We start from the raw sequence: 15,394 nt of genomic DNA on the forward strand, positions 1-15,394 counted from the left end.
ACTGCGCATGGCTAAAATTGCCAATAGCAAACTACCCGTGGACCCCATACACAGTGTGATTTGTGTACCTACATATGATAATTGGCAAATCAGGCACAGAAAGACATTTCTAACAAGTACATTGATCCTTATTATACCGTACTGTATGGCCTCTTGAATGAAGGGATCCTTACATTGTAGCCCAATTCTCAACATGATAGAGCAATGAAAAAATATAATTTATCTAAATTCTATGGATGAGAGCAATGAAATCATGCTGTTTAGACCCCTCAAAGGACACAGGAACAAGGGGAAAACATAGTTACACATTTAATTATTTTTTACCACGTGAAAACACGGATAACCGAAACTGCAGTTAATGAAACCAAGGATAAAGGGGGACTACAGTACTACAGATAGCAGTATGCATTAAAAATTGCTGAATTGAATTTCACAAGATCACTTGTAAACAGGAAATAGCCATAGATACATACAGCACTGTTTACAGCAGATTTGTTCTGTGCCAATGCACTGTGGAAAAGATGGGCAGCATTATCGATGTGTTAAGCAGTCTGACATCTAACAGCGCTTCTTGCGATTTTCTGAAGCTTTTCAACACAGGCTCTGTATGAGTTAATGAACAAGGGTGGTGAGTGTCCCCCCTTTAAATTAAGCTTACCTTTTGTACATACACAGTAGTGTGCACTATATAACAGATATATATATATATGTGTGCATACTACACTCGTACTGCAGTCTTTATAAGTACTTTCAAACACTAAATACTGTGTACTTTGCACCTTAATTCACTATTTAATTTTACTATTTGCTACTTGTACTAGTTTACTACTTTTTTTTACTACTTTTACTTTTAGTGTTCGAATTTTAATTTGTTGTATGGATTTTCGATCTTATTTCGTTTTTTGTCTGATAATATTACAGTATTTTGATGGCGATAATATCCCCGCCATCCTGCTTTTGCCATGGAGAGATGGTAACTAAACCAAATAAAAACAAGGGGGGTGTGTTTGGTCTGTTGGTGCATGCGCAGTTGCGCGACCGGTCTGACACGCGCCTCTCGCAGCCACGCTAGCTGCTGTTACCGCGATGGCGTTTTCTGTTGCTCGTCGTTTAGCAAGACGGGCGTCAGTCGCCACGTCCTGCGCTCGGCGGCAGGTCTGCCCCGGGCTTGCCTCGCCTCACGTCGAAGGAGTCCGGCTATCAGGACAAAGAGCCCTCCACTACAGGCCGGCTGGCGGCGTTATACCCGAAGGAGCCGGCAGTGCGCTGACATTGAAGGGGCTGAGAGGTGAGAGACAGAGAATTACATGCGCTCAACGGCAGTTTTTCCCTAATCGTGCCACGGCCTCATACCTGGATCTAATATGAAATGGTTAACCTCTGAATCTCGGAATGCGTGCTTTCTGCAATGTCGTTTTGGGGGCGGGTTTTAATGCAGCTCGAACACGGGATTTCACTTCCGGGTCATAGTCTGCCCTTGATGGTCGTCACCAATAACTAATCTCAGTTTAAACAGAAGCAAACGCTTTTAAATGCTGGAGTTTTGCTAGATCAGTATATTCCAGCCTCATTTTAAATCTGCGAATAATATGAGACAGACATAAAGACATTATTTGTCTTTATTTGCAAGTATCTCTTCATTGCTATACGTCTTGTTATGTATTGATAATACTTTATGATTTAGTGCCCGTTGTGGCTGTCGATTTGTGTTCCCTGCTCTAGTGTTGTGATTAACCCCAAATAGACGAATATGTTCTTTATCGGACATGAAACGTTTCCTTAAAGAGTTTGCGGTGCTGTGAGTATACAGCGCTGGTGTTATGGTGTCTGCATTCTGACAGTCCTGCAGAGGCCTCATGCCATCAGCGCATTGTCCTTCCACACTAGCACCCCTGTCACCAACAAGGATGACTTCTATCAGGTGCTTGGGGTGCCTCGCTCTGCCTCTCAGAAGGAGATAAAGAAAGCCTATTATCAAGTAAGTGATTGCCATGTGTACTCACGCCTTTGTATTCCTGTTCCCTGAGGGCACAGCACTTGCTGTAGATGAGTTCAGTCAGCTTGACGGCGTTTATGAACATCTGTATGTGGGTAACCTCTAGGACTCCAATTTCTTGTTGCACCCCAGAAATATGCCTTTAGGTGAACTGGAGTGTATGACAGTGTGTGTTGATGTGTGCAATGATCTCTCCATCCCAATGTCTTGTGTGCTGTGCTGTGCTTTCTGAGATATACCCTAGGACAGGGTTATTCAAATCACGGTCCTCGAGGTCCGAGCACTGCTGGTTTTCCAGCCTTCCTTTACCTGTCAGTCAGGTGTGAAGCCTCTGACCAATCAGAATCAGTAATTATTAAACAACTACCTGGGAGAACTGAAAACACGGCCTGGATTTGGAATCGAGGTCCAGAGTTGAAGAACCCTGCCCTAGGATAACTGCGATAAGCACCCAAGGCAAACTGGTGGATAGATAAATACGGAGGATGACATGATAGTATTGTATTCGAAATGAATGTAAACAGCACTTTATGCTCAACACTTCGATTCAGGCAGCTTTTACACGAGTCGGTCACTCTGCTTGGTACCAGGTACCAAATGCAGCACCACTGATTTTGTGGCAGATGATGAGTTAACCTTTTTTTTTTTTCTTTCTCTCAGATGGCCAAAAAATACCATCCTGACACCAATAAGGATGACCCCCAGGCTAAAGAGAAATTCGCCAAGCTGGCAGAAGCCTATGAGGTATGTGGGGAAATCAAGTTTGTCACTGAGTAAGAGTGCTTGGCTCTCTTGTGAACTGACTGGACTTCTGTAATAAACAAGGATGATATTTGCGGCTACATAGCTCAGTGATGGAGTAATCCCAGTGTGTCATTGTTAGGAAAGTCTGATTTCAATCCTTACTGTAAACAAGGGTATAAAGTTTTCAAACGGTTGAAATCTCACTGGGAAATATCTAGAAAAGTGGTTGTCAAATTTACAACACGTACCACCTCAGAAAATATTAGACTTTCTGCTTACAATTGCTGAAGTTTCTGATGGGTAAGGGGGCGATCAACCCACGGCCACTCTCTTTCGGCCTTCCACCATCATGACTGGAATTTAAATACACTGATTTCTCTGTGTACCACTAGAGGGAGCTTGCGTACCATAGTTTGAGTACCACTGATCTAGCAACTAGCAGTTAAGGGACTAGTTACTCACTAGTTACTCACCTAGTCTTACAATGTCTGAAATGCAAAGGGAGAGTCTTCTTTCTCCTGGGAAGATGTACTACTGACTCAAATCATTCTGCAGCAGACGTTCCTGCAGGCACAGATCAAATTCTGCTGGTATATGGTTTTTATAGGACTGTGTCTGAAAGGTGCCGGAGAATGAAAATGTGACTTTACCTCGGCATAGCTGAATAAGGAGAGTTCAGAACATGGAACTAACATACCGTGAATCTCAAACACTGTTGTTCTCTATTTCTGATTCAGAAATCCTAGACTGTTCTGTAACAGTCTGAACTACTCCCCCAAAATTAACATGCACCATTCAGCGCACTTTCTAGCCCTGTGGACCTGGGCATGTTTCCATCAAACCAAGATCACATACCTTCTATTTCGACACCAGAGAACAATTTAAAATGCTGAACAAAAATGCATCCTATGGTAACTTTAAAGGAGAGACGAGGTATTTTTTTGGTCCTGGTTTTCACTATCCACCATTCTGATTCTTACCTCGTAGGTTCTGAGCGACGAGGTAAAGAGGAAGCAATATGACACGTACGGCTCGGCTGGGTTCGACCCGCGGCAAGCTGGGGCGGGACAGCAGTACTGGAGGGGCGGAGCCAGCGTGGATCCCGAGGAGCTCTTCCGCAAAATCTTCGGGGAGTTCTCTGGTGGCAAGGGGTTCGGAGACTTCAGCTCCATGTTTGAGCAGCCGCCGGAGGTCAGTCTCGGCCGTTAGAAGGATCCAAGGTTATTTATTTACGTTTATGTGTGTAGCAGAGAAAGTGACAAAAACTGCGGGGTTAGAGAGCAGGATCAGCCAGTGTGTCTGCAGTTTGTCACCATTGGGTCCTCGACCGAGGCCCTTAATTATCTGGCCCGTTTAAAAAAATGATAAAAGAATCTGTTAATCTCTGGTTTTCTGAACTGGTGGGTCCACTTTCCCCGGAGTGACGGTGTGTCTTTACAGTTTCACTGTAAAGTCGGACTGCACAAGTGCTGATGGATGGATGGATTATTATAGCTGGGTGTGACTGATCGTTCACCTTAACTCCTCTCCCTCCCTCTTCCTCCTCCTCCCTTTCAGTACATCATGGAGCTGACGTTCATGCAGGCAGCGAAGGGCGTCACTAAGGAGATCTCCGTCAACCTGGAGGACACCTGCCAGAGGTGCCACGGCAAGGGCAACGAGCCGGGCACCAAGATCCAGCACTGCCACTACTGCAACGGGACGGGCATGGTGAGGAACCGGGCTCCGTGTTGCCGTGGCAACAAAACATCGCATGCACATGCACACCCTCAGTGCGCCACAGTGATATTTACAGCTATCGCCATGGGAACATGACCCCATTTGAACTCCATATGAAGTAAATTAGTCCTTAACGCAGTTTTAATATGTGTGGTTCTTTTGTTGTTTAATCCCTTTTCTTGCTTAATGGTATAAATACAATTCCCCATTTTGGAATATCAGAGCTGCCACACTCACAGGTATGTCTCCCCCTGCAGGAGACGATAAACACTGGCCCCTTCGTGATGCGGTCGTCGTGCCGCCGCTGCTCAGGGCGTGGCTCCATCGTAACCACGCCCTGCATCGTGTGCCGGGGGGCGGGGGAGACCAAGCAGCGGCAGGCTGTCACCGTTCCCGTGCCTGCAGGTGAGGCCTCAGAGGAGGTAGGGTGCATTGGGAATGGGGGCAGATCTGGGCGGGCCGCACTGCTTCTTGTTACATTGGCGCCCTCTGCTGTAGGGGTGGAGGATGGCCAGACCGTGAGGGTGCCGGTGGGAAGGAAGGAGATCTTCATCACGTTCCGGGTGAGTGAGGTGGAGGTCTAGTCTGCTGCAAACGAACACAAGACTAATTATCATTCATTCGAAAAAAGCTGGAATCGTTGCAAATCTGTGTGGTTGATTACGCTTGTGCTGTGCAGTATTAACTTGGATAGGTTAATTTTCTGAGTAGTTGTTTGTGTTTTTTTCAGTTTACTGGGCTGTGATTGGCTGCTAGTATTTGACCTTTTCAGGTTGTTTGTGTCTCTTTGTTTGGTTAGTGTTTAGCTTTATTTTTTTGACAACTTTCGTTTGCTGTGATTTCCAGGACCTTGTGCTAATTGAGCCTAACCCCTTTCATCCTCCATCCATCCAACTACAGGTGCAGAAGAGTGCGGTTTTCCGGCGGGATGGGGCCGACATTCACTCGGACGTCCACATCTCTGTGTCCCAGGCCATCCTGGGGGGCACAGCCAGAGCCCAGGGGCTGTATGAGACCGTCACCATCACAGTAGGCGAATGACTGAAGACGGTCTTTAAGTCAGTGTTTGTCCACCCACTCCTCAGGGACCCCCAGTCAGGACACATTTTTGCTCCCTCCCAGCTCCCAGCCAATCAAGAAGACTGAACACCTGGTACAGGTTTGTTGGGAGCTGAACTGTCTGGGGTTCCCTTAGAACTGGATTAAGAAACACTGCTTCATATATAATGCTTAATCATTGCCAGCGGCTACATTATGGCCATCATGGTGTCCACTATCTTCAGGATAACCCGCAGGATGTTCCTGCTTGACACATTTGTAGCTTTGAAAAGTTCTCTCATCTGTGTCTGTCCCCCGCTTGTAGATCCCAGCCGGAATGCAGGCGGACCAGCGGATCCGTCTGGAGGGGAAGGGGATCCCACGGGTCCACAGCTACGGCTACGGGGACCATTACATCCACATCAAGTTCCGGGTGCCCAAGTAAGACCCCACTGGCCTGTCTGTGGATGGCCTGCACTCACTGTCTGTCTGGCCTGTCTGCCGATGGCCTGCACTCACTGTCTGTCTGGCCTGTCTGCCGATGGCCTGCACTCACTGTCTGTCTGGCCTGTCTGCCGATGGCCTGCACTCACTGTCTGTCTGGCCTGTCTGCCGATGGCCTGCACTCACTGTCTGTCTGGCCTGTCTGCCGATGGCCTGCACTCACTGTCTGTCTGGCCTGTCTGCCGATGGCCTGCACTCACTGTCTGTCTGGCCTGTCTGCCGATGGCCTGCACTCACTGTCTGTCTGGCCTGTCTGCCGATGGCCTGCACTCACTGTCTGTCTGGCCTGTCTGCCGATGGCCTGCACTCACTGTCTGTCTGGCCTGTCTGCCGATGGCCTGCACTCACTGTCTGTCTGGCCTGTCTGCCGATGGCCTGCACTCACTGTCTGTCTGGCCTGTCTGCCGATGGCCTGCACTCACTGTCTGTCTGGCCTGTCTGCCGATGGCCTGCACTCACTGTCTGTCTGGCCTGTCTGCCGATGGCCTGCACTCACTGTCTGTCATTTTTCGGTTGAGGCCCAGAATATTCCCTTCTCCTGACCTTCCTAGCTCCCTCTGCCCTCTTCACCTCGATCCCTCCATGTCCTCCCCCCCCCCCTCCCCAGCTTGCTTTTCCCATCTTCTACTGGCTGTATTCCACATCATCGTGTTCATTTTTGTGTGCTTCTTGTAACCCTCTGTACCTACCTCTCTACCTCTCTGTTTTGCCTTATTGAATATTGTTAGCGTCTTTGGATTTTGAAAAATGCTACGCAGAGCTGTTTGTTGTTGTTGTTGTTGTATGGGCCATAGCAGTCGTGTTTGTTTAACCCTTGCACCCTTGACCCCTTCCAGGACGCTGACCGACAGGCAGAGGGCGCTGCTCTTGAGCTACGCTGAGGAAGAGGTGGACATAGACGGGACGGTAAATGGGGTCACCACCACGACCGCAGGTAAAGCAGGGGCCGGGGTGAATGGATGTACACCCCAGTACACAGCCATTTATGTGACCCACCACAAGGAAAAGCTTTCAGAAGTTTATTAGCTCTTAATTACCCCTGCCATTGGTTAATTAAAACGAATTGGCATGCACCCAGAGCTTCACAGATCTCAGCTGACGCATTACCCATTTATGTCCAGGTGGGGGCAGTAGGCCACATCGTTCTGAGGCAGGGCAGGACACACAGGAAGAAGACTTCCTCACCAAGTTAAAGAAAATGTTTAGCTGACAGCCCCGGCTAAGGTAGGCCCCCTTTATGACCTTAATGGTGCTGTCTGTGTTCGGACGCCAGGCCAGACGACCCGGGATGAGCCGATTGGTCTCCAGCACTGGTTGTGCTCAGCCCGTTTAGCTGTGTGGCTGTCCGCGAGTGACGTTATACCTGAACACCTTTGGCTGAGAGTCTTGCAGATAAAAATCAGCCCCAAACTCCATCTTTTTTGCCCTCAGTCTCATTTTTGACCTCCAAGTGTGAGAAACCTTTCTCGAAACCAGTTTCTTGTGGTGTGTCTAAATGTTTTAATATTAAGATTCTAAAGAAGAAGTTTAACACACCCAGCAAATACAAACTGACTAAGATGACGTTTGCTTTGTTCCAGGAAAGAGATCTGCGGGTAATTAAGTTGATGAGGACAAAAGTCGAGAGGAAGAGCTTGTCCTGCCCCCCCCCCCAGCTCCATGGGCACAGAGATGATGGGGTGGGGGTGGTTTACAATGGATCTTTGCACATGGAGTCACTCGTCTGGGCTCGGACTGGCTGGGAATCGTCATTCGTCTTTGTGTTCATCTGCCATTTGACCCGAAACGAACTGAACCATACCGGACCAAAGCTATCGCTGGACTTCCCTGTCGTCGTCGTGCCGCTTCCCGGCCCGCGTGTTGATGGTTCTGTGTCGGTGTTTCCGGGCAGATCAGCGCTCCATTAAACGTGAGATTAATTTCTCCTAAATCGTGTCACCTGGTCTGTACTTTTGTTATATCGCTAAGGTTGCACAAACTGCTCAGCACCAAACACCCTTTGTTTGAGTTCCCTGTTGGAGACCACCTCCAAAGACCTCAGGGAGACCGCCTCCAAAGACCTCAGGGAGGCCGCCTCCAAAGACCTCAGGGAGAGAATTTTGTCTAAGTAGCTGCAGGGTTTGTCTGCTATGTCTCAGAAACCATCCCTGAGTCCTCATTTTAGGGTATCCGGTGGTCCAGTAGTTATGGACTCCTGGGAGATTTCAGAGTTGTGGAGCAATTGTTTGGTCCTCCTTGACAAATCTGTATTGCAGCCACTAGAGGGTGCCAGACTCAAGGGTCTGAAACCAGTTCTCTGGTAAATTGGCTGAATATGGATGACCTCCCAGCTCCATCCTCGTTAAACTGGGGCTTAGGGTGAAATGCTAGTTGGTGCTATAAATTGTGTTAGATGTGGATCATTACCTCTCCCTCAATTTACTAATTTAGGTCAGAGCAGATCGGAAACACTTTGCATTTATTTATCAGATGCTTTTATGCAACGCGATGTGCATTTGAGAGAGCAGGGATGGAGGGTGGCTGAGCGACTGGGCCTAAGGCCCTTTACTCAAGGGCCCGACAGTGACACCACTCTGCTGACAACGGGATCTGAACTGGCAAGCTTCTGATCATGGGCACACCACCCATTACCTTATAGGAAAGTCATATAACCTGTTCCAGACCAACAAATGTGCTCAAAAATAAACATAAGCCTTAAGTTTGTTGTTCTGTGCTTGAAAAGAGCTCAGTTCCTTTCAAAGGAGATGGCGACATGTGAGATCTTCCTGCTAACATGGGGGGAGCCTGATTCAGTAAGCGTGCGGCAGGAGGGAACCCTGGACAAGATACCGGTCTCACTGGGCGCGCATACTGCCATGCTAGGGGGAAGAGATACCAGTTCTCCTAACTGCACGTTTTTGGACTGCAGGCCAGACCCAGAGGGACTGGAGAACAACAAGAACATGCTCCACGTCTAGGTTTTGCTCTTAAATGGCTCCTGTGGATTTTCTTGCATCTCTGTTTTCATGGACATTTGCAAGCTATGCCTGTGCGTGGTTTTGTTCTTTGTGTTCAAAATGTTTTTCCTTGACTTGTCCTAAGTCCTGCTCTGTGTTGACAAGCCCGTGTCCTACAGGGGAAGCTCTTGATGGTATTGGGCTCACGTCTCCATTCCTGAAGTCCCACTTAAGGAGCTTCCTGTCCCAGGAGCCCTGGTTTGACATGTAGCCCCTCTGCGGTCACGTCAAACCGCCTCGTTTGTCGTCCCGCCCGGCCTGAGGCCGGCGCTCGGTTTTATGTGAGAGGAAGGCAGGCCTCGTGTCGAGCCGCAGCCATGGAAACTCCTGATTGTGTGTGAGGGAGAGAGCCTGCAGGGATGAAATCATCACGTTAACTTGGGATTGGGGCTTGTTTTTTATTTTTGAAGGAGTATAATGGCATGTGTGTGATTTCGGTACGCCCTTGGCTGGGGGGGCACTGAGGATGGCAACATCACCCCCTTTCTGGGTCTGTGTGGGGTCTGTATGTTCTCCCTGTCTTGCCCAGGTTTCTTCCCCATACTCCCACCCAGTCCCCAGTCTAATTTGCTTCTAAGCCCCCCCCCCCCCCTATAGTATTACCGTGTGTGTGTGAATGTGCTCTGTCATGGACTGGCATCCCATCTGGGGGGCACCCCTGCGTTGCACCCTGTGCTGCCTGGCAGAGGTGGAAAGTTCAGGTCCAGAACAAACAAAAACCTTGGTCTGGACTTTGTATCAACCACCCAGTTTAGTGTAATGAGTCACAGAGCACTGTGGTTGGTTGGTTGTTTGGTTGGTTGAAACAAAGCCTTAGTCTGGATTTGTGATTTCTGGACCGGAACTTGCTGCCTGGGACAGACTCTAGGCCCCTCTGTGACCATGACCATGATGGACGGATTAATGTGCAGGTCCTTACATGGAGTGGTGGATACGGTCTCCAAGTACGGTAACGATAGGGTTCAGTCATTCACTCGCTTTCCATAAGCACTGGTACAGCATGAGTGAGGCAGGAAAAAAATTATTGGATGGATAATCGGGCATCTATTAAAATTTGTACTACTATAATGTCTAAATATATAATGCAAAGTATATTTCATTATATTTTAGTAGTATCTTCCCTTTTCATTTCCAAAATGTTCTTTATTTTCTCACCCTTGTAGTTGTCAGAAGGAGTTCACAGCCAGTCTTTGTCATGTTAGTTTTATCAGATGCATCCGATTTAATTACTAGTTTTGATTTTTAAAGCTTTTACTTTTACTCAAAATGTTTTGTTCTTCGCTGGCTGCCGGCTAAGACGCTAACGCAAACTGTTTCGCACAGAAGTTCTGAATTAATGTGTGGTTTATTTCGTTCAATAAAAAAATCATTGAACGTTAAACAGTCTAAGTCTCGTTTCCCTGTCGCCGCATGAGGAGCTGAGGAGAGTCGGTTTCTGTCTTGTTTTAAATTTGTCAGAGGGAGAGTAATGCAGTGGACTGTTTTATGGATCCATCGGGTCGTCGTTTAATAAAGCAGCACAATCTGGAGGAAAACTGACACCACTTGTACCAGATCATTATGGAATGTGTACACACGCACAGACGCTCTGGGCAATTCTGAGAAGCCTAACCCCATGTGTTTGGATTGTGCCAGGAAACTGGAATAACCTGGTAAGCAGATTGGACATGTAAACTCCACACATAAAAGGACAAGGGCGGGAACTGAACCTGCGGCCCTGAACCTGTGGCCCTGGAGGTGAGCGGCTACCACACCGACACCCAGGACCAGTCAGCGTTAGGCGCTAAAGAGTGGCAGTAAATTATACATAAAGTGACTAGTCAGGGTGGAAATGTTGCATGATGGGGGGTGTGTATGTACCTGTAAATCAGCTTTGCCCAAAACTACTGAAAGTCCAAAACAAAGGTAGGAGTATTCGTAGAGGCCTGTAGGTAAACTGGGACTCTGTAGGCCAGGGTGGATACAGTCTCTTATGTAAACAGCTTGCTGGTTAACGTGATGGAGAACCGAGTTTCCGAGAGTCGGAGTGTCCGTGAGCCGCTTTAGCGCAGCGTGTACGAGTGCGGCTCCCAGCCCGCGGCCAACAAGATCCATATGTTTATGATGAAGGACCAGGCGTCGCTGACCATGGCCTGCTTTCTATTACACCCCCCACATTTCCCCCTATCACGGCCCGCCCCTACTGATTGGGCCTCCTGATCACTGCCACATGCAAGAGGTCTGAGCGGGGGTGTGAGCGGGGGAGCGGGGGTCGAGCAGGGGTCACTGAGCTGGGGTCCACTGCTAAAATTAACCTTTAAATATTTGCAGGTTCTGGTTATGGGATAGCAGGCCTCTAGATTTTTATTAAAATCCAATTAGTCATGTGACCAAGTTCACGTTATTATCTGTTATCCAATATTATCTGTTTCATGTGGTTCAGATACGTAAAGAAAACATCCCGTATCCCTAATGTTTCAGGATAGAGCAGAGCATAGTTTGGGTTGATTTAAAATGCAATTTTCCTTGATCCCAGGTGATTGGTGTCAGTGTATAAATACTCTGAATGAAAGAAATTGCATTAGGGTGTTGTGATTATGGCCAAAAGGTTATCCACCTAAATCAAATGAGTGAGGTCACCATGGTAACTACTGCCATGCTCTTAAGCAGGGTGCTTAAAAATAATTAAGCAGAAAGATCAAACTGTGTAGCTATTTAGAGCAAACTAATGAATGGATGTATAAGCAGATGAGTATGAACCGGCCAGTGACTAGACAAACTCTCCTGGGTGTCCGGTAACCTGATAGGCCTCCCTTGGTTGATTTTGTCAACTGAGGGTTCAGCGTTTCAAACGAATTTTGAGATCGGGGGACGGGGGACGGGGAGGTGGGGGAGTCCAAACCATGATTTTAATAGCTGTCTATGAGCCTGGCTGGTAATAAGTAATTGGAGGAAAGCCACAAGGTGGACCCCAGGTTTGTGCTTTGCTTGGGGTGGGGGTGTGGTGGAGTTCTGGCCCCAAGGAGGGATTTGGCTCCGCCAAGGAAAAATGTTCCGCTGGTAAGTCTGTGAAAGTGTTACATCTGTCAGCTATTTTGGTCGCTCCTCCCCTGCTCTCCGGTTCGGCACCAGGGATGATTCGGGGCCCAGAATCCCTGCTCGTTAATCAGCCGGCATCCACGGGCTGGCTAGACTTTGGGCCTGCTGAGAGAGATCCAACTGGGGGCGGTGGAGGGGGGGGGGGGTTTAGAAAACTACCCAGACCTTTGCTGGCTTTTTAATTGCAAGTGACCAATTTAAACATAACAAAGGGTCCCCTGTTGCAGTGAGACATGATTCTGTGGGCTGGGTCCCTTGGAGACTCTCTGATGGACCTGCTCCAGGACGCAGTCATTCAGAGTATGCCTGGGTGCCTGTATTACCCAGAGTATGCCTGGGTGCCTGTATTACCCAGAGTATGCCTGGGTGCCTGTATTACCCAGAATATGCCTGGGTGCCTGTATTACCCAGAGTATGCCTGGGTGCCTGTATTACCCAGAGTATGCCTGGGTGCCTGTATTACCCAGAGTATGCCTGGGTGCCTGTATTACCCAGAGTATACCTGGGTGCCTGTATTACCCTGTACGTTATATTCCTGCTCCCTCTGTAAATTCCAGCATAGTGCCTGGTCCTTTCCACTCGAGTCTCTCTGCATTGGCATGGCCTCCGCTCTCATGTGACTCCCTATTCCCGGACTCTCGCCGCTCTGCTGTCCGTTTGTCTAGGTCATCTGTTAGCAAAATGTAGCCGGATATATACAGTATAATGTCCTACTGTGTAACCAGTGCGCATATAAGGCAGGGAAGCAATTAAAATTTACTGATCTTGTGGTTCCTACTTGCTAGGCAGTTTTGATTTTGAGTTTAGCCAAAAAAGCATCATAAAGTTAATTAAAAAGTAACACATAACGCTTTTGGGATCCGGATTATTTTATCTTTTGTGATAAACTCTGGTTTCATGTTCTGCCATTCAGAGGATCTAGAAAACGTTCCTCAGGTGTCCCCGAACTGCTCTGCCATTTCTGACCTTCGCTTCCGAGAACCACACTCAACGCGGGTTCCGCAGTGAGCGACGGAGATGCCCGATACACCAAAAATGAGACCTCAGAAACAGTGGCACTGAGCTCTGGGTTCTCTGCTGACCACAGTAGAACCTCAGAACCCTAACACATGGTGCAGTGTTCCAAGGTTGGTGGATACAATTTTGTGAGACATATGCTAATTCAAATTCCTGATAATCATTTCCAATATGACTACGTTCAGGTAAAGTGGATTAGTAAATACCTACATATAGAAGTACATTGAACTGTGAATTCAGTATAAGGGCAGTAAATATGCAGAGTTTGATTCCTTTAATGAGAAATGCTATATCTGTACTAATAAACGGTTTCCATTGTGGCATTGGAGCATAGTGGCTACAACCAGGAATCTGGCACATTTATGTTTGTGGTTTGAATTAGAGATTCAGAGGGGGGAGGGACATGCTAAAGGGGCAGCACTGAGGGGGGTAGCTTTGCTTCCAGCCCAGGTTGGCAGAAAGGGATGATGGGATTGTGTATTAAAAGGCCTGGTGAACATGAGCGATGGTGCACGCCTCGGCCTTTATGGTCAGGGGTCAGGGGGCCAGCAGACAGGCAAGGGGAACGGGTGTGAAGCGAAGAAGGGAGACTTCTGACGGGTCGACGGAAAGGGGAGGGGGGCAGGAGCCTGGACGGGGCGCCGAGGTGAGGTCGAGGCGTTGGTGATGAAATAACGTAGGTCGAACCGACGGCTACATTTTAACGTGCGAGTGGGTGTCTGACTGAATGATTGTGTGCAAGGCTGCCGGATGATGTCATAGACAGAATGTGGTGACATTTCTACTATTTATTACCCCACGAAAGGCTGTGCATGAATGGACTTGTTGTAGTCGAAATGTAGGGAGAAAATAGGGTGGGAAGGTGGTAAAGACAGAAGATTTTTCGATAGGGTTTCCATGAGTCTTCAAATGCCAGGGACTATGACACATGGATCCAGGCCTTCGCCCTCCTCCTCTACCTCCTAATTCTAACAACTGGAGAAGAGCCAATAGCATCTGTGTCCATGTGATGTTACCATCGCGCGGTGTGGAGAATCTTACCCAGAATCACCTCTCCCCTTGCCAGGAAGATCATTCGAATAAAAGAGCTTGTTTCGCTCAGTTATTTCAATAGACTTTACAGATTTACACAGTGTGTTAAAAATCAAACACAATATGGTTTCCGTAATAGCATGGCAGCTCTAGAACGCTCGGTTATTTGGTCCCATTCCGGGTTCCGTTGCGGCGAGCACATAGAGTCCTCTGCCAGTGCGAGATGGCTACCAGATGTGAATCTTCGCATTTGTAATGAGAGCAGCTTGTCCGTTCTGTCTCCCCGCGGTGGCTCACACAGTCATGGTTGCAAACACATATGCGAACGGCCGGTCGCATGTGATCCCGCTACCTCGTGGGTACTGAGGGTTCGAGGACTCTCATGTTATAAACCCCATGGGCTCTGACACAACCACTTCACAAGTCTCTGATGTAGACAACAGTTTCCTGGAGAATGTCCAGGTAGGAAAAATGTCCCATGAGTGTTTGGATGCAGTCATGGACCTGACCTCCCTCCTCCCCTAATTAAACATCGTGGTCTATCTTTATCCCCATAATAAACACAGCCAAAACTAGTTCTCTAGGATGGTGTTTGTCGGTCAGAGATAGCTTGCGAAAATGACAGTGGCCTCATCTGGGAAGGCTCATGGGCAATAAACAGCTGTGAGAGGTTGGAACGCAGCAGCTGCAGTGAGGCTTTCAGCTGAACACTGCACTGCAAATCGGGCTGGGGAAGTCGACAATGCCGCTTAACACATGACGATGCTGTAAGCTGGAGTGTTGCCCTTCCGGAGATGGAGAGCAAAGGCTGGCGCACGTTCGAGTTCAAAGGCTGTTGCTCTGGAAACGGAACGAGCTTCTCTAGGGTCCATCTGGAGGGGTATTGGTCTGTTTTTCTTCATGTCAAAAAGCAAAACCATCTCAATATACATGTCTGCTAACTAACATGAGCTTAAGCAACAGTAGCATGATGAAAGTTCCCTTCATTTAAACAGACTTCCAAAAAACACAAGTTGAACTGCTGCCCTTGACTGAGTCAACTTCATGCTGTGCATTTGAGCATTTAAGTCCTAAAAGTATGGTGAGATAGTCACAATTATCAACATTATTCACAATATTCTATGGAGGACTCACAACTTATGTTTCTAAATACAATTTTTATTATTAAAATTTTTTAAACACCCCCCTCCCCAAACCAAAATCAAGCCACCAAGTCCGTTTGATTTTTTTTTCTTTGATCCCACTTGACAAGCTCCAAAGTTATTTTTTT

The 15,394-nt window shown here is 47.8% G+C and overlaps 1 protein-coding gene across 2 annotated transcripts; it reads left to right on the plus strand.

Annotated features, from left to right (window-relative positions):
• Positions 1-1,015: 1,015 nt before the first annotated feature.
• LOC111860588 (dnaJ homolog subfamily A member 3, mitochondrial-like) lies at positions 1,016-7,936 on the plus strand. 2 transcript variants are annotated; one of them, XM_023844420.2, is made up of 12 exons: positions 1,016-1,288; positions 1,842-1,978; positions 2,657-2,740; positions 3,728-3,931; positions 4,298-4,450; positions 4,717-4,864; positions 4,958-5,022; positions 5,360-5,488; positions 5,823-5,938; positions 6,838-6,935; positions 7,123-7,225; positions 7,582-7,936. In XM_023844420.2, exons 1-11 carry the CDS (start codon positions 1,087-1,089, stop codon positions 7,209-7,211), a joined length of 1,425 nt encoding a protein of 474 aa, XP_023700188.2. In that variant the 5' UTR covers positions 1,016-1,086; the 3' UTR covers positions 7,212-7,225; positions 7,582-7,936. The 2 variants fall into 2 exon arrangements, with proteins under 2 accessions (XP_023700188.2, XP_023700189.1); XM_023844421.2 differs by lacking the exon at positions 7,123-7,225.
• Positions 7,937-15,394: the final 7,458 nt, after the last annotated feature.

The sequence above is a fragment of the Paramormyrops kingsleyae genome, chromosome 5 (genome assembly GCF_048594095.1).
Source record: "Paramormyrops kingsleyae isolate MSU_618 chromosome 5, PKINGS_0.4, whole genome shotgun sequence".
In the NCBI taxonomy this organism is placed as follows: domain Eukaryota; kingdom Metazoa; phylum Chordata; class Actinopteri; order Osteoglossiformes; family Mormyridae; genus Paramormyrops; species Paramormyrops kingsleyae.

Bases quoted from the DNA above. Each gene is read 5' to 3' on its own strand.
- LOC111860588 (XM_023844420.2), top strand. From the start codon at position 1,087: ATGGCGTTTTCTGTTGCTCGTCGTTTAGCAAGACGGGCGTCAGTCGCC. The intron at 3,932-4,297 runs GTCAGTCTCGGC...CCTCCCTTTCAG, and splicing joins TGTTTGAGCAGCCGCCGGAG to TACATCATGGAGCTGACGTT. The intron at 5,939-6,837 runs GTAAGACCCCAC...GACCCCTTCCAG, and splicing joins ATCAAGTTCCGGGTGCCCAA to GACGCTGACCGACAGGCAGA.